A 21,107-nucleotide genomic window follows, 5' to 3' on the forward strand; every position below is an offset into this window, starting at 1 on the left:
AGCAACACTTTGTAATTCACAGCCTCAAAGAGGCGTGTTGGGTGTGGGAAGGGGGTGTGGGATAGCAGTGGGGAGTATATTTAAATATTTTAGCGAATAGTTTAGATCAAGGAAAAGTCTTCCTACTTTAGAGTAAGGGGGAATTAGGTTGTGGGTTTTTTTTTCTTTATTTTTTAAAAAATATTTTGATCTCCACCCATTTCTCCTATCCATCCAAACCCCAATCCCCTCAAGCCCAACTCCTGCCTCTGGCAACCAGGAAGCTGTTCTCTGTATCTATGAGCTTGATTTTAGGTTGAGTTCCTTTATTTTACAGAGAAATACAGCCATGTTCCGCATGGGAGCCTTTGAAGGACTTATGGTCAGATGAGTTTCTTCCATAGGTAGAGGAGTTTCAGAGCCCCCTTTGTTTTAACTTTGTAATATCTCCCATTGGCTACATATGCTGCCTGGGCAGAAATTTTAGTCTTTCTACCTCAGAGGAGATACTAGAGAGAAAGGAGATCTAATTCCTCCAAGTGTTAGAGAAAAGCTTGGTCCCAGAGTGACCTATTTTTTAATGCTTCTGACAAATTCCTACTGTTTGACAGGTAATTTTTTCCAGTTTTTTAAAAATATAGTCCGCATGGTCTGGTCATATGCCCCTGTATTCTGAGATGAAGTCAGTGGAGAGGCCTCTGTTTTAACCATAATTGCTGGTCAACTTCTCTGGGCTTTAGTTTCTTTAAATTACTTTTTCTGAGGCTTTTATCTGAAATAATACCTACAAATTTCCAAGGTTTTTGTGAATAAAGTAGTCAGGCTGTATGATTCAGATTTGCTTGTCAAGGGTAGAAATGCAGGTAAAAGAGACTTAAGCAAAGGGTCAGTTTATTGGCTAATATGCTGGAGTTTTAGAAGTGTCTAGCACCAGGCACATCTGGATCTAAGTATTCACATAATGTCATCAAGAGTAAGTCTTGCTTTCTTCTGCTCTGCACTTATGCTCACCCAGATTCTCTGAGTTGGCCCCAGTCAGATCCAGAATGACATCCTCCCAGTTTACAGCTTAACCAGTTGGAGTGAAAAGAGAGCTTCTCTTTCTCAATAATTCCAACAAAAGTCCAGGAACTGAGTCATATTGGCTTCGCTTGGGTCACATGCGCCTAAATCTGTCATTGAGTTCAAGGGCATGAAATAAACTGACTGGTCAGACTTGGTTGCCTCCTACCTCTGTATCTGGAGGGGAAGAGGGTTGTTATTCAGTCCTTCCCAAATCATAAAGACAAAGAGTGGGGAACAACAGATTCAAAGAAAGAGGGAATAGATGCAAAACAGGCAGGAACAACAGATGTCTTCTTCTCATGTAAATATTATGACTTTTTTTATAGCCAAGAAATTAAAAAAAAAAAGATTACCAGAAGGATGAGGTCCTCTCTGGAGAAACTGAAATAAATCTGTGTTTGAGTCATTCATCTACATGCCAAATTAAAGAGTAGGATTTTCGTTAAAAAAGTCAGAGACTTCTAGTTGATCTTGGGTAGCTCAGATACATTAGTTCTGTTTATGTTCTGGAATTCTGTCCCTCTCTCTAGCTATTTTTGAGTTGACTTGGCACCCAAGGTTGGGTATAGCATTTACCTTGAAGTTCATGTATTTAGATTCCACGTGGTTCCAAATACTTTTTTCCCTTCCTAATCTCCATAACTTGGTGAATTTCTTTCTAGACTGCTTAAGGAAGGTTTCAAATGATGCTCAACTTCGTCTTTGGGTGTTGAAATGCCAGTTTTACAGTATCATTGACAAATAGAATCACAGCATAGGGGAGAGCCTTCCTTTTCAGGTGCCAGATCCAAAGCAAAAGATCATAAGAAAATATATCCTCAAGATTAAACTTTTTGAAGTGGTAACATCATGATTGTGGGTCAGGGTAGTTGAGAGACCTGGGGATGGAAGCATTTATATCATAAAATTCCAGCGGAGTATTCTGGATTCTGGACATTCTTTGCTTGTGGGTCTCAGTAACTACTCCTAGGACATTTTGGTGAGTCACACTGGTGGCACTGGTATCAGCAGAGTAATAATCCAGACGATGTATTTAGCCTTGCTTCATAAGGATGAAGGCACCAAGAGAGAATTTCTTCCCTGTTTCCCAAGAAATAAATTGACTCCTTGCTTTTGGAACAAGGGGTTGAGGATATTAGTCATCATTTGATCAATTTAAATGTTTTTCCTTTAAGGCAAAGCCATTAGACCCAAATCACACATGCCAAAAGCAACATGGATACATCCCCATTCATGTAACCCTTCTTTGTTATTATTGGGAATTAAAGCAATATCATTTCTCAATAATTTTACAGTGCATATTCCAGTTTTCCAATGGTTTTGAGATTTCTTTGTTGTTTTAGTGGTAAAATCCATTTATATTCTATTGTTGAGTGTCTATAAACTACATGCGTATCCACAAGAAATAGGGATGTCATAAAAGCACTTTCTAGAATTGATTCCTGGAGAGTTCCTGGAAGCTTTTATGGAGATGGATTAATACCCATGCCATAGGATGTTTGTTTTACAGGTGACTCACAAAAGCTTGCAAGAAGTTCCAAAGTTGTGGGTAAAGGTTAGAAAGAAGCAGCTCGTGTGGGGTTTTGGGCCTGGGAGCCACAGACTGAACTTGGGCATGAGTAAAGCAGAGTTCAGGGTTTACAAACATTTTCTTACTATCAAATTCCTGTCACAGTGAGATGTGACTTCAAAAACACCCAAGCAACTTTTTTAATTTCATCGTTTGGTAGTATATTTGAAAAGAAAAAAATATTTTTTATTTTTATTTTTTATAATAAATTTATTTTTTATTGGTGTTCAATTTACCAACATACAGAAAAACACCCAGTGCTCATCCTGTCAAGTGCCCCCCTCAGTGCCCGTCACCCATTCACCCCCAACCCTCGCCCTCCTCCCCTTCTACCACCCCTAGTTCGTTTCCCAGAGTTAGGAGTCTTTATGTTCTGGAAAACTGTGTGGAAGTTCCTCAAAGAGTTAAAAATAGACCTGCCTACGACCCAGCAATTGCACTGTTGGGGATTTACCCTAAAGATACAGATGCAATGAAACGCCAGGACACCTGCACCCCGATGTTTCTAGCAGCAATGTCCACAATAGCCAAACTGTGGAAGGAGTCTCGGTGAAAAGAAAATTTTTGAAGTAGACCTTAATTCATTCTGAACAAATATATTATGAAAGATTATATCATAAAGTTCACTTTTGAAACTCCTTTATATTCTCAATCATAAAGAATACATTTCAAATTCCATTTAACAAGTTGCTTTAATTTATATTGTTAAAAATCTTATTTTAAAATTTTTCAAAAAGGATTTTGTGCATAGACCAATTTTAAATGACATACATTGGGTTTGTTCTGATACATGTGTATTATAATAGATGTATGTTTTGTTCCAATATATTAAAATATAGATTGAAATTTAATAGGTATTATACAATCAAAATAGAAGAAATACTATTTGACTTTTTTTTTGTATTTTGTACTGCTCTGTTTTTAAGTTTTCTATATTTTGTTTATATTTAAGAAACTGCAATGAGCATTTTGAAATTCTTTTTAACCACTAAATAATATATGTAACGTATTCAGTCAATGTAGTTTTTAACACAGGCTTTTAAATTCCTAGAAATAAAGCTACATAAGAAATTAAATAGACAGATACAACTATGGCTGAAATAAAGCTCAATCTAGATCTTTTTAAATAGTTGTTCTTTTCGTGGTAGCAGTGATTCTTCCTTTTAACCAATTATCCATGTGGTAAAAAAGAAAAGAAAGAAAAAACACCTATATACCAACGAAGAAAACCCATTTGGAACCCTTCAGCAATTAAAACCACAAGAGTAAGCAGCTTTGTTCAGTGGGGAGAGAAAGCACTGAATCATAGGGATCCTCATCCGATCTCTGCCAGCTCTCAAGTTTGCTTACTTCATAGGCTCTCAGCAGCTCTCAAACTGCTTTCTTTAGAAAAACCACACGTGTAACTTTTGTTATTCTATGATATATTAATGGAAATTAAAGCAGTGTTCTCTGAGACTGTGATTTAGAGTTCTGAATTTAATTTCAATTATACTATTAGCATCTGGACTTGATTAAGTTACTAACTTTTCTGGCCTTTCTTGTCTTTAGATTGAGGATAATTGTAAATATTATAAGGATCAAATGAGTCAGTACACATAAAATCTTTAGAATAATGCCTGGCACATGATAAATGCTCATTAAAGATTGGCTATTATCCTCTTGTTGTTTCATTAAATACAAAGCATAGAACCTGGCACATAGTAAGCCTTCAGAAAATGATGAGTATAATTATTCTAGCTACCCTGGACTCCAGACCCAAAAGCCAGTACTAATTTCCCCAGGAAGGCAAAGCCATCTGGCCTGTAGGAATGAAGAAAATAGCCAACAGTTAAATTGGATCTGCTAGGTTCTCTGTGCTTCTGCCATGGGAGAGATAAGAAAGAAGATCATTTGTGGAGGTGGCTGTATATGGCTGTCTTATTGGTAGAACAAAAAGAACTTTGAAATCAGGAGTTGGGAGTTCTACAGAATGTGGGGCCCTAAGCCATGGAAGCACTCTGTTTTGCTTACTCAGTTATGATTTTGAAAGACTAGGAAATGATTTTCAGAGTGGATCCCTCTTCCTCTGAGCTTCCTAGGAGTCTTCATTGCCATTAAGAGAATTCATGAGTTAGAAATCATGGCTGAGAGGAAGGAAATTGGGCATTCTGGGGACTTCCTGGCTGTCTCTGTGCCACTCCAAACTCTTGCCTGCATTTATGCAGTTCTGGAAATAATCTAGACCCGTGGATAAAGCTTCTGAGACCCTGGAAGCACATCTCTTCATCCAGAGGCAAAAGGACTGCCTAGACCTCTATAATTCCTAACTCCATACCTATATTTTTATTTTTATTTTTTTTAAGTAGGCTCCACACCCAATGTTGGGCTTGAACTCACCACCCTAGATAGGATGAAGAGTCTCACGTTCTACTGACAGAGCCAGCTAGGTGCCCCACATACTTATATTTTTAGGATCCTGCCCAGAAAGCATCTTGTTAAATAGTAATAAGTGGAATGGGACCAAGAGTATGTGTCTTTTTGTCAATTTGTAACTGGTTGACTATGTAAGAATATTCCAATTTTTAAAAAGTAAATGTGCTCACCTCCACATCAGTCCAAAAGATCAGTTACGACGTGTACACACCGTTATACATACTAATAATTTTCCATTAAAGGGTTGATTCAGGAGTCTTTTATTCTCATTTTTGAGCTTATGAAAATGTGATTTTCAATTGTAAAAAACTCAGTGGATGTATTAACTCTTTAGAAAAAGGTACAATACCTAAACAAGTATAATTCATTCTGAAGTTATCTGATTAGGCCATGCATATTAGGCATTTTCGAAGCAAATTATCTATCTCTTTTTAAAAGTTTCCTGTGTGTACATTTTGTTTTATTATAGACACAAAAAAGCAAGAATCCACAGTGAGCGGAGGGACAACCAGGCATTGCTTCTATGGACTTCAGCCCGATTCAGAATATAAAATCAGTGTTTACACAAAGCTTCAGGAGATTGAGGGACCCAGTGTGAGCATAATGGAAAAAACACGTAAGTCAAATGTGTCCTCTCCTGATCCCTGTCTCCGTGGACAAATAGTATTTTAGGCATCCTGTTTTGATTCAAAAGCTTTATTCCATTTAGAAAAATGTTAGCTATTGCTGCCCAGGCATATCTGTAATACAAGTTTTCTTCCTCTTCTCCAGTCCCATAATTCACTGCATGTGGCCCACTGATGTCATGTGTATGGGTTTTTTTTTTTCCATCCTCCATATGTTTCACAAGGGACTGTAAGGCCATAAGATAGCAAAGTGCTTGAAACAATGACCTTTATTGTGATCTATATCCATAAGGAACGTTTGTGGTATGCAGTGTGTGAAATGAAGTTTAAGGACCCGGTCCTGACATTCAAACAATGGCATATTACCACAGCTATGAGGTGGGAATGGAGCCAAGATGTTCCAAATGGCTGACCCTCAAGTTATTGCCTACTTAAGAGGCTCTTGCACTTTTTCCAAGTTGGCTACAGATCTGATGTACTGAAGGGAAAGGCAAAGTATAAAATTAAAACAAAGCACTTTTTACATGTTCTAAAGACCAAGGAAAGTGTCAACTTCTTGGAATGGCTTTTAATCAAGGATTCCTGACGTAAAGGCCAGAAACATGAAAATGGTTTTAATTGTAGTGAATTCTGGGAAACTTGTGTACTTAACTCAGTATCTTGAACTTAGACTCAAAGTCCCTGAGGATTTGTTTCTGAATAGGTGGTGGGCGATGCGTTTACTTGGTAGCCCCTCCATCGTATATCTGACATTTGGAAAGTTTTGTCTATGTATAAGTCTTTCAGTTGGTCTGGCACAAGCAGGAAGGAATCAGTAGCAACGTGTGACCTTTAGAAATAGACAGTGAAAGCATAATAAATGGAATCATCCAATTTTTTTCTAATATGAAGATTTTATTTTATGATACTAAATATTCCACATTTTATATTGCATATATAGTTTTGAGGTATAATCTATGTATCATAAAATTCACCTAAGTGTACTACTCAGTGATTGTTAGTACATTTAAAGAGCTGTATAGTCATTACCATGATCCAATTTTAGAATATATCCATCAACCCAAAGGGACCTTTCATACTCATCCACAATCTCTGTCCCATCTTCAGCCCCAGGCTCTTTGCTTTCCTATACATTTGCCTTTTCTGGACATTTCAAAGATGCATCTGGCATCTTTCACTTAGCATATGTTTTTGAGATTTATTCTCGTTGTAGAATGTATCAGTAGTATGTTTCTTTTTGTCGCTGTTTAGAATTTTGTTTTATAGGGATGCCTGGGTAGCTCAGTGGCTTCTCCCCCTGCCTGTGTCTCTGCCTCTCTGTGTCTTTCATGAATAAATAAATAAGTAAAGCCTTTAAAAAAAAGAATTCTGTTTTATGGAGAGGAGATCATATAATTTTGAAGTTACTGGCGGCCTGGTAGTGCACAAGATTTAGAGTCAAACAGACTTGGTTGAGACCCTTTCTAACATTGAGGCCTTGGGCAGTCCCACATCTCTAAACATTTTTTGCTCAGCAGTAAAATTTAATACTTGCCTTCTTATCTCATGTGGTGATGGTAAAGATGCAAGATAATCTGTTGAGGAAATTTCTACCTGTATCTTACTGAACAAGTATTTGATATCACCATGGCTATCTTCTTAGAAGTTACAAACTAATGGCCATAGGTAAGATATCACCATGAGAGACGTTTTCTCTCAGCCATAGTTTTTTTTGCCCCCATGCTTTAAAGAATTTGAGGATAGTTCGAAAGATTTTACAACACAGGATACATATACCATGGTGTAAATCTGCTGAGACCAACTGCTGTCTCTTTTGCACAGTATATGTGTTCTCAAGTTTGCTACTTGTTGATGTTGAGGCTAATTCTTCGTTCATTTTCATTACCTGCCTGACCTTTAAAAAAATTTGAGTTTTCAATCCCTGGTCTACTTCAACATCCCCTAACCTTAACTCCACCAGTGATAACTACGAATCCAGGGTTAATTCAGATAGCTCTGTTTGATGTAAATGCTTCCTTTATGTTGGGGATGTCTGTCTTCTTGTAGCTTCTACCCACTGGATTTAGTTTAACCTTCTGAATCAGTGCAGATCAAGACTTCTTCCTCTTCTCTATGACAGCCTCTCACACATTGAAGACAGGGACCATCTGTGTGCCACATAGAGAATAAAAATGTGTGTCACCAATTCATTGTGGTTCTTCCTACCCAAAAGAGTCTTTGGCCAGGTGTTCTACCCAGACATATTGACCTATCTACCATTGCTTCTCATTGATTTGGTTCTTGGAATTTAGGACTTAGGATATGCCTCAGTTTTCCACATTAAAGAACATGGACAATTATAAAGATGGTCCAGTACTTCCATAGGTTTTAAGATAAATACATCTGGCTTTAGAAGCATTTTATGGTACTTTCAAGAAAATTTTACAATCCTAGTTTTGGTATTAAGATTTCTCAATTTTTATTTTATTTTATTTTACTTTTGGTGTTTTTTAGCTTCAAAAATTGCCTTTAAAAGATAAAACTGATATATCCTTAATAATGCAGTAGAAAGTAAAAAGTGCTTTGCTGACCTCCCTCTTTTCCTATCCTTCCTTCCCAGAAATATCTATTTGTACCAGCTTGGTCTCCTTCAAGAAATTCTACTCTATCTATCATCTATCTACCTAATCTTTAGCTATATAGACATATGCAGATATGTTGATATATATCATATACATATATATATATATCATATATATTTTTTTGTTTCACAAAGGGATCATACCATGGTATTCTGTGACTAACTTCATCTCACATACTAATTAATCTCAAACATTTTTTTATTTCAGTAAATATACAGTTACTTCATTTTTTAAAATATTGAATTATTTTGCTCAGAAAGTTTTATCTCATTGCCTCTTAGAATTGGAAGAGATCTTACAATTAAACCTTCAAATCTTCCTGTCAGTGAAGGAATTCCCCTTACAATATTCTTGACATATAATCAGTCAGCCTCAACTCAGATCTTTCCAGATATTTGGTGCTTTACCAGTCTCCAGGTTGAATGACTATGATTAGTTGAGAGCTTTCCTCATATTAAACTGAGATAACAAAAAAGTATTTTCTCAGTTTTTCTTATATTTTTATCATCAAATAAGAACGAGTAAAGAATATAGTAACATTTAGGATGTTTACCTAACGATGCCATAATTTCCTTGCTCTTTGCCACATGAACTGCTATGATAGTCACCACTGTCACGTAACTATCTCCCATTCCTTTAGTCAATCCTATTTTGCATATTACCTGGACTTCTCATCCCTCATCATCCAGTTTGAACTGATCTGGACACATGATAGCCTCCCAGTGTCCTGACATTTGGTCCTCACAATTGAAAGTTTTCCAGACACAGTCTGAGCAGAACAGAGAGCAAACTAGGTTCCACTGGGGACCACATCCTGGGGATGTAGGGTGAGAAGGGGAGAAGGTGCTATTGAATGCTATTGAACAAGGATTGATGGTCAGTCCTTAGGCAGAATGGAAATGAAGTTTATTGTATGTGTGAAAGCAGCCAAAGACTAATCTGAAATGAGTTGGCAAGACTCTTGCCTTAAATCAACATTAGAACCACTTTGTAGTTGACACTTTGATTGCATGGACTCCTGCTGGGCAAACTGAATTGTGGCAAAATGGCATTTCAGGCCTTCAGTGTGAGTTTTAGGGGGTGGCTGGAGTGAGTTTTCACAGGCTGTGGCTGATTTATAGTAGTCCCCAGATTCACTAAATCCTCCAAGAAGACAATGGTCAAAATCATTGACTTTCCTGAAGAATTATTACTCCATGACCTCCCTCTTTTCACCACAGATGTGATGGCTAATCAATGTTCTTTTTCCCTCTACTTTACAGAGTCACTTCCTACTCAACCACCTACTTTTCCTCCGACCATTCCACCAGCGAAGGAAGGTAAAAAATAAGATGATAATGCTGTAATTTTAGGTTTAGAGTTTCTGTTGGCTTTGTTTTTTAAACAAACATTAAAAAGTAGAAAAGGGTACAAAGAAGAAAATTGAAAAGAATTTCATATCCCAGAGGTAATTCCTTCATGCATTTTAGTGTATTTTTTCCTCTGATTTATTAAATAAATTTTCATTTTGAGTATATTTTCAAATAGATTTCTCTCTCATTTCAAAGTTGACATCTGATCTTGATTTAATTTGTCCTTGGATACAGCGGACCAGGTTTTCTTTCATAAGCTTATAATTAGCAGATCTTGTGATCCATTTCAGCTTTAAATTCAGACCACAAATTTGTAAGACTTTATAAATCTCAGAAGTGAGAAAAACAACCTTACCAGATCCTTATTGTTCCTGGGGTATTACCTTACCTGGAGACGGTTTATTCTGTATTATAAATAGCATTAAGGGATAAAGTTGTGCTTAATAAAAGAAAAACCAAGTGTCTTTTTTTCCTAAAAAAAAAAGGGAGAAAGGCATATTATCTCAGAGCATATTTGTGTGCAACTGGCCTAAGATTAAAAGATTCATATTATTGAAGAGTAAATTGTTTGTTTCATCGTAAAACAGAGTCAACCACAATGATACACCCTAATAAGGGGAAGACAGGCATAGATAATCTGAAACAGCACAGGGTGCCACCAAAGGACTACTGAAAAATGCTTTTGGTGGGGTGCATTTTGTTCATGTGTTTTTTGCTTGTTATGTTGGTATCAGTAATAACTACTGATAATAGTCTCCCGAGGGTGGCATTAGTGTACATTTCTTGACAAGTACCAATCAGTGGCAGAAAGGCAGAAACAGAATTTGAGAGCAAGGCTGGAAGTTTGTTTATGGTATCAGCCATATCATGCATATCAGGTTGGAGATTAATCTGCTTCCACTGTGTCCTGTGCCTTCCTTCTGAATTTGAATCTCTTTGAAGTTACTGACTTAATAAGCAGAGAATAGGGTACCTAGAGTAATAGCTTGGACTCTCTTCTAATAAGTGGCTCATTTTTCTATTCTTTCATTTTCTGTCTTGGGGGGCTGAGATTGGTGGATTTTTTTCTTCCTCTCTAATTCCACATGTTTGAGAAAAGCTTCCAGTTGTGAATAGGAAGTTGACTATGAGAAAGAAATGCTTGTCAGGAGGTATAATGAGCAAGAGTTTGGAATATGAGTTATACCTTTCCTTTGGGAAACAGCTGCAGTTACCAGAAGAAAACCATCATCTACTTTGTTGGTTGTAATAACTACTATGTTTTGTTCTTGTCTCTAATTCAAAATTTATTCCTGGTCTTCAGTATGTCGCGCTGCCAAGGCAGACCTGGTATTTATGGTGGATGGATCCTGGAGTATTGGAGATGAAAATTTCAATAAGATCATTAACTTTCTGTATAGCACTGTTGGAGCCCTGAACAAGATTGGTGCAGATGGAACTCAAGTAAGGCTGATTGAACAATCTTTAGTTTACTCTGTGCATTAAAAAATTATTCCAAGCTATTGTTATGGCTACTTGTCAGCTGATATGGGTAATATAGGGATGAGATCTGACCCCTAGATGAGAGGATAGATAAGTCTGGGTTTGGAGTCAGCTTACTGATGCATGACAAAACTTGAGAAGAGGTTAATTCTTAAAAGCTGTTAAGTTCAGAAAACTAAGAAAGGTTAGAACAGCCACATCAGTATATGTTTCTTTTATGTACTATGACAGAGCAGCTCCTTTAAGGATACAGCTAATATTTCCCCTGCCTTCAAGGACATTAAAATCTTAAAAAAAAATTGTGTATTCATTTGACAGAGAGAGAGAGAGAGAGAGAGAGAGAGAGAGAGCACAAGCGGTGGGGAGGGGCAGAGGGAAAGGGAGAAGTGAACTCCTTGCTGAGCAGGAAGCCTGATTTGGGCTCAGTCCCAGGACCCTGGGATCATAACCTGAGTGGAAGGCAGATGCTTAACTGACTGAGCCACCCAGGTGCCCCAGGACATTAAAATCTTGAAAGAGAAAGGTTGTGGCCATAAATTCCTGTAGATCAAGTAGCACATAAAACATAAATCTAATTTATCCATTCAATCAGGTAAATATTTATTGAGGATTTATTCTGGTCAAGTAGAGCACTGTCATAATGGTGATGACAATGTTCCCAGTTTCAGAGTGATCATAATACTAAAGGCAGGGAGAGGATGAGGATGAGAGACAGATGTAAAATAGGCAACAAATAAATTCACAGGGTAGGGGTGCAACCTACTCAAAACAGTTATATGATTTTAAATTAGCTAAAAGTTATTTTAATTTGTGTGAGGGGTTATTTTAAATTGTGTGGTCAAAAAAGTCCTCTTTGAGAAGGTGATCTTTGAATTGAGATACTAATGATGCAGAGAATGCTGAGTGTAGAATTTCCAAAAAAGGAAGATAGTAAGTGCAAAGGGCCCAAAATGAAAATGAGTTTTGAGGCTTCAGGTGCTAAAACTTGTGGCTAGAACATAGTGGATGAGCATGCGGAGAGTAGGAAAAGAGGCAGAAGAAAAAAAAGCCAGACCATCTTGACTGCTATGAACCATTGAAGGAGCTGATGTGATCATAATTGCAGTGGGAAGCCATTGGGAAGGCTTTTTTTTTTTTTTAAAAAAAGGTTCATTTAGGGGATCCCTGGGTGGCGCAGCGGTTTAGCGCCTGCCGTTGGCCCAGGGCGCGATCCTGGAGACCCGGGATCGAGTCCCACATCAGGCTCCCTGCATGGAGCCTGCTTCTCCCTCTGCCTGTGTCTCTGCCTATCTCTCTCTCTGTATCTCTCATGAATAAATAAATAAAATCTTTAAAAAAAAATATTAAAAAAGGTTCATTTATGTTTTATAGAGAGAGAGACTGTGTATGTGTGTGTGTGTGTGTGTGCTTGAGTGAAGGGAATAGCAGAGGGAGAGAATCTCAAGCAGACTCTCCGCTGAGCCCAGAGCCCATACAGGCCTGATCCCACGACTCTGACATCCTGACCTGAGCAGAAACTAAAAGTTAGGCACTCAACCGACTGAGCCACCCAAGCGCCCCTGCCACTGGAAAGTTTTGAGGAGGGAAGATCTAATTTGCTTTTTTAAAAAGGTCATTCTGGGATCCCTGGTAGCTCAGTGGTTGAGCACCTGCCTTCAGCCCAGGGTGTGATCCTGGAGTCCCAAGATCGAGTCCCACATCGAGCTCCCTGCATAGAGCCTGCTTCTCCCTCTGCCTGTGTCTCTGCCTCTCTCTCTCTCTCTCATGAATAAATAAATAAAATTTTTTTAAAAAAGGTCATTCTGACTGTTTTGTGGAGTATGAATAGTAACACAGATAAGAGTGGAAGCAGAGAGACCATAGTTCAACACAGAGATGAGTTGGAGGCCTGGGCATGGGTGGTAGCAAGGAGATTCATGGATAGGAGCCGATTTGGAATGTGTCATGGAGGAATGGCTGAGAAAATTTGGATGTAAGGAGAACCATAGAGAAAAATTCATAAAGTGCTGAGGCATTTTGGGGAAGGAGAAATTTGTTTTGGATAGAGGGGTCAGATGTGGCTCCTAGAGATGGTGAGATGTGTAGCAGTGGCCCTTGATAGGTGGGTAGCAGCCGAAGGCTCACACAAGGGAAGCACTTTGAAGATGCTGTATTTATTCCCTCCATGATTGTGCTGAAAAAAAAAATAGAAAAACCCAATAAATTAAAGATGGCCCCCAAATTCCACTGAAATAAAAGCAACCAATAGGAAATGAAGCCAAGAAGGTTTTTATCACAGTAGTTAAGGATACAGATTTTGGGAGTACCTACCTGGGTGGCTCAACCAATTAAGTGTCTGACTCTCGATTTCAGCTCAAGTCATGATCTCAGGATGTTGAGATTGAGCCCTAGGGCAGGCTCCATGCTCAGCAGGGAGTCTGCTTGAGACTCTCTCTCCCTCTACCCCTCCCCCACTTGCTTTCTAAATTAACCAATCAATGAAATCTTAAAAAAAAAAAAAAAAGAAAAAGAAAAAAGAAAACACAGATTTTGAAGTAGGATTTACTTGGCTTCAACTGTGGGCTCTGTCAGTGGCTACTCTTGGGGTATTGTCCAAAGCACGTGACTCCATTTTCTTTTGTATAAAACATGGAAGTTTTGCAAAGTGCCTCCATTTTCTTTTGTATAAAACATGGAAGAGTAGGAATTACTTCACAGGTTTGTTTCAGGAGGACATCCTTGTAAAGAATCCACCTCTGATTCTCTGACCTTTGCCAAATTATAAGCTACATTTTTTCCATCTGTCAAACGAGGTGGCAAAAGGCTTACATACTTTAGTGAAAGATTTTTATGAGACTGAGAGAAGTTTTTAAAAATAAACTGCTTCCTGAAAAATACTTAGAGAACAAAAATGCCATTTGATGTGCTGTCAGATTTGCTCTGTAACCTGTGTGAAATTTTAAGCCAAAGAAATTGTGGTTTGGGTTAAAAAAGAAATAAAAAATGTAGTGTGATCATACCATTGTCTGTGCTCTCTGGCCCAGAGGAAGTCTCTGTATATATGAAAACAAATACTTTGTCTCTCTCCAGGTTGCAATGGTTCAGTTCACTGATGACCCCAGAACAGAATTTAAACTAAATGCATACAACACCAAAGAGACCCTTCTTGATGCAATTAAACATATTTCATACAAAGGGGGAAATACAAAAACAGGTAAGACAACAAAACTCGGCAAAAATCCAAAAGTAATTCATTATTAGTAATTACCGAAATGACTTTTTTGGAGGCATAGTAATAGAGATTTTCTAAAAAGATTTTTCACCCATCTAAGAACTTCACTCCCACCCTCTCCTCCCCAGTGAAACAAACAAGGAAAAGAATGAAATTGAACAGCTGCCTTCCTTTGTTTCAGGAAAAGCAATCAAGCATGTCCGAGATAGTTTGTTCACGGCAGAGTCAGGGACCAGAAGGGGCATCCCGAAGGTCATTGTGGTTATAACTGATGGCAGGTCACAAGATGATGTGAACAAAATCTCCGGGGAGATGCAGTCAAATGGTAAGCCACCGATAGTAATGTTGCCGTCGTTTTCTGAATACAAATTTATAGGCCACATCTGAACGACTTAATTGTTTCTCTTTCTTAATATTTAATCTAAATCTTTCTTAATATTAACTAGATGATGCAAATTTTTAAAAGCATTCCAAGTTACAAATCCAATATTTTGCTGCATTTTCTCTAATACTTTTGTTGCATATAGGGCACTTTATGTAAGAGCATCAATTAAGTGCAAAACTGTGAAAAGGACCAATATGCAGGGTCAGGGAGGGAACCTGATCATGGAAACTCCTCAAACTCCTCAGCCTTCTCATCTTTAAAATGGAGATTCTCATAGGATTTTCATGAAGATTCCATTTTTTTAAGACATGTCTGGCAAATAGTAGTTTATTATTTATTTGCCAAGAATGGAATCATGACCCACCTTAGGTTGCTAGTCGATTAATATCTTAGGTATTACATGTAAAAAAAAAAAAACACCTGAGATAAGTTTCTCTGTCTCAACTCCATTTCATCCCATAAATCTTAAAATAATTATTAGAAATATGTAGCATACAGATGTTCCTCCAATGGCAACTATTTTGTCTCAAGCACTAATTGGGGCATTGGACACCTTGAGTTTCTTTAAAATGGAAAATTGCTTAGGGGATGATGGAATAAGTATCATATAGTGGCATATGGATATGCAGAATTCTGGTGGACTGTAAAAAATGAATTATCCATCCCCCCAACCAGGCCTTCTTTATAAACACATTTTAACACTGGGACGTGTCTTACATTGCATTATTTGTATTTTGTACAGTTTAAAACAATCAAAAATCTCTTCCCCTCCTGCCACAGGCTACAGCATCTTTGCAGTCGGTGTGGCTGATGCAGATTATTCAGAGTTGGTTAGCATTGGCAGCAAGCCCAGTTCACGGCACGTCTTCTTTGTGGATGACTTTGACGCCTTTAAGAAAATTGAAGATGAGTTGATTACTTTTGTCTGCGAAACCGCATCAGCAAGTTAGTTCTTTGGAATTTGTACTTACTCATGTTGCTGAATGGCTGAAATATTTCATACCAGTTAAATAATGAGTCCCATCTTGATCTGAGAAAAGAATATGGACTTGCAGAGCTGTTTATTATGCAGACATTAAGTTTTGTGGTTTTGAGTATTTGGAAATAAACCTCCGCTCTCCCCCATGTAGGGTTTTAGGTGGATACTTTCCCTAATGAGATGAGAGCCTATGTCTGAAAGCAACTCTCCCGAAACAGCTGTAGCAAATGGTTTTCAAAATGTAGTAAGACTGCTCATCAGGGTAACACATTAGAAGTGAGACTTCTCCCAACACATGCTCTCAAGAGACCACCATCGATTTTTAATAGACCTGCAAGAGGAGAAGGAAGCCATGTCCTTTTGGTTGTAAGAAGCCAAGTGAGAGCATTTCAGTCTTTAGGAATCCACAAAAAACCATAGCCACATCTGGTTTGAATTCCCTTCACAACTGACTTCCGCAAAGATTATGTTAGCTTCCTGTTCTCAGGATAGGGAAATAATATGTTTGGAAAATATCTAAATTAGGGTTTTATATTGTTTATTTTTTTTCCTAGCCTGCCCACTGTTGTACAAGGATGGCACTGACCTTGCAGGTATGCATTATCATAATTTTTCCAAATACAAACATATTAACTCCCATTTGGGGTCCAGATTGTTTTTTCTATCTTTAAAAGACTAATTTTGAAATTTTAAATCCTAAAATGCCTATTCTCTCCCTCTGTCTCTTTAGGATTTAAGATGATGGAAATGTTTGGTTTGGTCGAAAAGGATTTTTCATCTGTGGAAGGGGTTTCCATGGAGCCTGGTACCTTCAATGTGTATCCCTGTTACCGAATTCATAAAGATGCCCTGGTTTCCCAGCCAACCAAGTATGTTTCCATTGCAAGATATTAAAGCCAATCATTTGTTATTATATCTCAATGTGAAAATGATGTCAGCTTGAAATATGCTGTAATAGTTCCCAGTAGGATTTTCTGTGATGATAAGGGCAAATGATTAGATTTCTTTGTTTAGAAACACTGGACTCCTGCATAACGCTTGCTTAACTTTATCTGTTAGTCTGAAAAATATATAAAGACAGTTGATACTTACGTAGCATTGTTCTAAGTGCTTATATATATAAACTCACTCAAAGCTCCAAACAGCTCTGTGAATTAGATTCAGTTATTATCTCAGTTCTACAAATAATGAAACTAAAGCACAAAGAAGCTAAATGACTCAAGTGAGCTCACATGGTTGCTTAGCGAAAATGCTGGGACTTGCATCTGGCAATCAGGCCCCGGAGCCCACACCCTGAGCCGTTTCATGCTAGTGCCATGAATTCAGCTCATTTTTCTTTGACAAAGTCAAAGAAGTCATCTTTGAGAAGTCGTAACAGCGACTCCATATAGTTGAAGAGTAGTATTGAGTTTATGTACAAACCACATTGTCTACTCGCTTTACAGTTGTGATGTACATAGGGATTCCTGGGCCCATTTACAGCAAATTTCTGGTTCAACGGATCATCTCTCAAGATGTTATCTGCTATTTTCCATTCCAGTGTGAAACATTTTCAGTGCCCAGATTGTGATGTAGTGTGCACATGTGTATGAACAAATGGGGGAGATCATATTAGAGTATTAAATTCATCTATGCAAATTATACACAAATTGCTTTCCTATCTTCTTCGAAAATATTGTTTATTAAATTCTAGCTTATTTCAGTACTACCCAGATTATTTTATTGTGCTTCATTTAGGAGGATAATATTTGAAATAAGCAGACCTCTATTAATAATGTAAAATATTTGCTGTTGTAAGTGTAGCTTCATTTTCTGGAAAATTGTTATAAATGCCTTTGACCTATAGAATTTATGTGCTTTTAGATAAAGCCAACATCTGGTGTTACTTTTTAGGAGAGCTTCTTTTTTCAGAGTTTAGGGATGAATATTAAAATGGGTATTTGAAAAATACTCTGTGGGGGCACCCGGGTGGCTCAGTCAGTTAAACATCTGCCTTCGGCTCATGTCATGATCCTGGAGTTCCAGGATCAACCTGCATTGGGCTTCCTAATTAGTGGGGAGTCTGCTTCTTCCTCTGCTTCTCACCCCACTCGTGTTTTCTCTTCTCACAAATAAAGAAATAAATAAAATCTTAAAAAAAATCCTCTGTGGAGGCCTGGCCAAAAATGAGAATTGCCTAAGGGAAAATCCTTTCTACCCCACTGAAATGGCTCATCCAGTGAATACCATCTACCTTTGCTAAATCCATTCACCAGTTCCCAGGTCTCCTCTGACTCCACCAGTATAAGTATCTGACACAGTTACTTACTTCCTCCTCCTGGATTCACTCTCCTTACTGGGCTTCTGGGACACACTTTTTTGAGCTCTGCCTACATTGCCAGCTGTTCTTTTCACTGCTGCCTCTTCTCACCTCCACTTCTTCATGCTGGAGGATCCTTGACATCCTCATTTTCTCTGTCTATACCTATTCCTTAGCAATCATTTGAATGGTGTTCAGCATTGTCTATATGCCAGTGACTCCTAAATTTATATTTCTAGTCCAGACCCCTTCCCCCATATTTGGACTAGCATATCTAATTGCATACTAGACATCTCACTCAAGATATCTAAATGGGCATTTCAGACTCTGCATTTCAAGACCATCTGACTGGCTTCGCTTACAACCTTTTCAATCTTAATGATCACTACATCTGACTAATTTGTTTCTCAGGCAAAAAATTTTGACTCTTCCCTCATATCCCACATCCACTTTACCAAGAAATCCTGTCCTCTGTGCCTTCTCACCATCTCCACTGCCTTCACCCCATATGGGGCGCTGTCATCTCTTCTCAGGCTCATTGAAGCAGGCTTCTTATTGGTCTTCCTTCTTCCTTCCTTGCCTTCCCAGAGTCTATTCTCCAAGTAGCAGTCAGAGTGATTTTTTCAAAATGTACATTATGTCACTCCAAAATCTGACAATGATTCCCCATTCCCCTTGCATTAAAAGTCAAAACTACTGAATGGCCCATAGGCTCTACATTATCTGAGTACCTATTACCTCTTTGACTTTACCTCCTGTCTTCTTCAGTCCATTCTCCATATATACCAGGCACACTCCACTTTGGTGTCTTTGCGCTAGCTGGATGTCTTTGTTTTTTTGGAGGTTTTCTTCAGATGTAACCTCAGTGAGCCTTCTAAGTGAAGCCAGTGGTGATGACTTTAATTAACATTGCAAAATAATACATCCTAGCATTCCCAATCCCCATTAAACTGTTTTATTTTTCTTGTTGTTGTTGTTTTTTTATGGCATGCTTACCTTCTAACACACTGTATAATTCACCCTGCTGGAATTTAAGTGCTTCTACAAGGATAGGTGCTTTGCTGGTTTTATTCACTGATGTATCTTAAGTCCTATTACAACATCTGGCACATAGTAGGGACACAATAAATGTTAGTTGAATGAACGAATGAATGAATGAACTAATATATAAATAAAATGAATGAAAGATTTTTATCCATGCAAACCAAAATCTCATTTTCAAATTAATGCTGAGGTCTCATATTCACAAATCTAACCACTTAATAACTATTAATTAGGCTCCTACATATGTAAAGGCCTATATTTATTGCTTTGAGAAAAAATTTAAAAGTACATCAGTGATCCACTTAATTGTTAGAGAGAGATAAGATGGTGTAACAGGTTTGGTTCCCCAGAGGCAGATCGAGGTGTAGAGATGAGGGTTCAAGGAGGTTGATGTGGACATGCTCTCATGGAAAGTAATGGAAGGACATGAGAGGAGACAAAGGAGAAAAGTCAAGCTGTGAAACAATCTCACTGAAAGTCTCCATTGGTGAACATAGAGGAGTTCTGAAAAATGGAGCTACCTCCATTGGAATGAAAGGCTCTGGTCCTCATATGTCCTCAAAGACCAGTCATTGAAAACAGGTGCCATAAAAAAAGTTGGCATGACCTTGGGAGGGTCCTTCCTTCTGCTAAGGCAGTCTCTGAAGGGAGTTGGCATTTGAGAGCTGTCTACCTACAGCACTCCCAGCAACAGGAATAGTATGATTCTTAACTCTTGAAGGTAGATCTAGATGTTGCATCCCAGCAAGAAGCATGGACAGGAATGCAACTAACTACAACCTATAGTAGAAAGTGACAATGTCTTAAGTTTTACAAAAAGACTGTAGGTAAATATTATTTATAATACCAAACTTTTGAGATGACTTAAATGTTTGATAAGAAATGACCAGTTAGAGGGATCCCTGGGTGGCGCAGCGGTTTAGCGCCTGCCTTTGGCCCAGGGCACGATCCTGGAGACCCGGGATCGAATCCCACATTGGGCTCCTGGTGCATGGAGCCTGCTTCTCCCTCCGCCGGTCTGTGTCTCTGCCTCTCTCTCTCTCTCTCTCTCTCTCTCTGTGACTATCATAAATAAAAAAAAAAGAAATGACCAGTTAGACAAGTTATGGAATAGCCAGAAAAGTTTGTGCAGACATTAAATATCATACTTTAAAAAATATTTAAGGAAATATAAACTGTGTGGTAAATGGTGCTAAGAAAAGAGAAGGGGCAGCATTATACAAATTGGAGAAATACTTACAGAATCCTTGAAAAACTGAAGGTAAATGTATCACGTCAAAACAGTGACCACCTGTGGATGGGATTAACAGTTCTCTGTGTTTTTTCTGTTTTTCCAAATCTTATATAATTAAAACATATTTGCTTTTATAAACAGATAAATAACTTTTTGAAAGGGATGCAAGAAAATGTTATTTTCTTTCCATTTTTCAGATATTTGCATCCAGAAGGACTGCCCTCTGACTACACAATGAGTTTTCTATTCCGGATTCTTCCTGACACTCCAGAAGAGCCATTTGCTCTTTGGGAGATTTTAAATAAAAATTCTGACCCATTGGTTGGAGTCATTTTAGATAGTAAGTATATTTATGTATTTGCATATACATGTATGAGTAATGAGTAATGTATATGGCATGCCATCTTTTTAAAAAAAATTTTTATTGGAGTTCAATTTGCCAACATCTAGCATAACACCCAGTATTCATCCTGCCAAGTGCCCCCCTCAGTGCCCATCACCCAGTCACCCCAATCCCCCGCCCACCTCCCTTTCCACTACCCCTTGTTAGTTTCCCAGAGTAGGTGTCTCTCATGTTTTGTCACCCTCACTGATATTTTCACTCATTTTCTCTCCTTTGCCTTTATTCCCTTTCACTAACTTTTATATTCTCCAAATGAATGAGACCATATAATGTTTGTCCTTCTCCGATTATGGCATGCCATCTTGCCTGTTTTGTGTACCATAGATCCTTGAACTACCTGGGTTTGAAATACATGAGTCCACTTCTACAAGGTTTTTTTTCTTGATAAATGTAGTAAAATATTATAAATGAATTTTCCTTATAATTTTCTTTTTTTAATTTT

At 38.0% G+C, this 21,107-nt stretch overlaps 1 protein-coding gene across 2 annotated transcripts in view; it reads left to right on the plus strand.

Moving 5' to 3' along the window:
* COL14A1 (collagen type XIV alpha 1 chain) overlaps positions 1-21,107 on the plus strand; it is a 217,171-nt gene that overhangs the window by 109,070 nt on the left and 86,994 nt on the right. For both annotated transcript variants that reach the window (XM_055314233.1, XM_055314231.1), the window contains exons 24-32: positions 5,499-5,645; positions 9,539-9,595; positions 10,932-11,071; positions 14,180-14,303; positions 14,503-14,646; positions 15,487-15,651; positions 16,240-16,278; positions 16,416-16,554; positions 20,460-20,602. In XM_055314233.1, the coding sequence (XP_055170208.1) occupies positions 5,499-5,645; positions 9,539-9,595; positions 10,932-11,071; positions 14,180-14,303; positions 14,503-14,646; positions 15,487-15,651; positions 16,240-16,278; positions 16,416-16,554; positions 20,460-20,602 (1,098 nt within the window). The remainder of the gene's footprint in view (positions 1-5,498; positions 5,646-9,538; positions 9,596-10,931; positions 11,072-14,179; positions 14,304-14,502; positions 14,647-15,486; positions 15,652-16,239; positions 16,279-16,415; positions 16,555-20,459; positions 20,603-21,107) is intronic.

This window comes from Nyctereutes procyonoides, unplaced genomic scaffold (genome assembly GCF_905146905.1).
Source record: "Nyctereutes procyonoides isolate TBG_1078 unplaced genomic scaffold, NYPRO_anot_genome, whole genome shotgun sequence".
Lineage (NCBI taxonomy): Eukaryota > Metazoa > Chordata > Mammalia > Carnivora > Canidae > Nyctereutes > Nyctereutes procyonoides.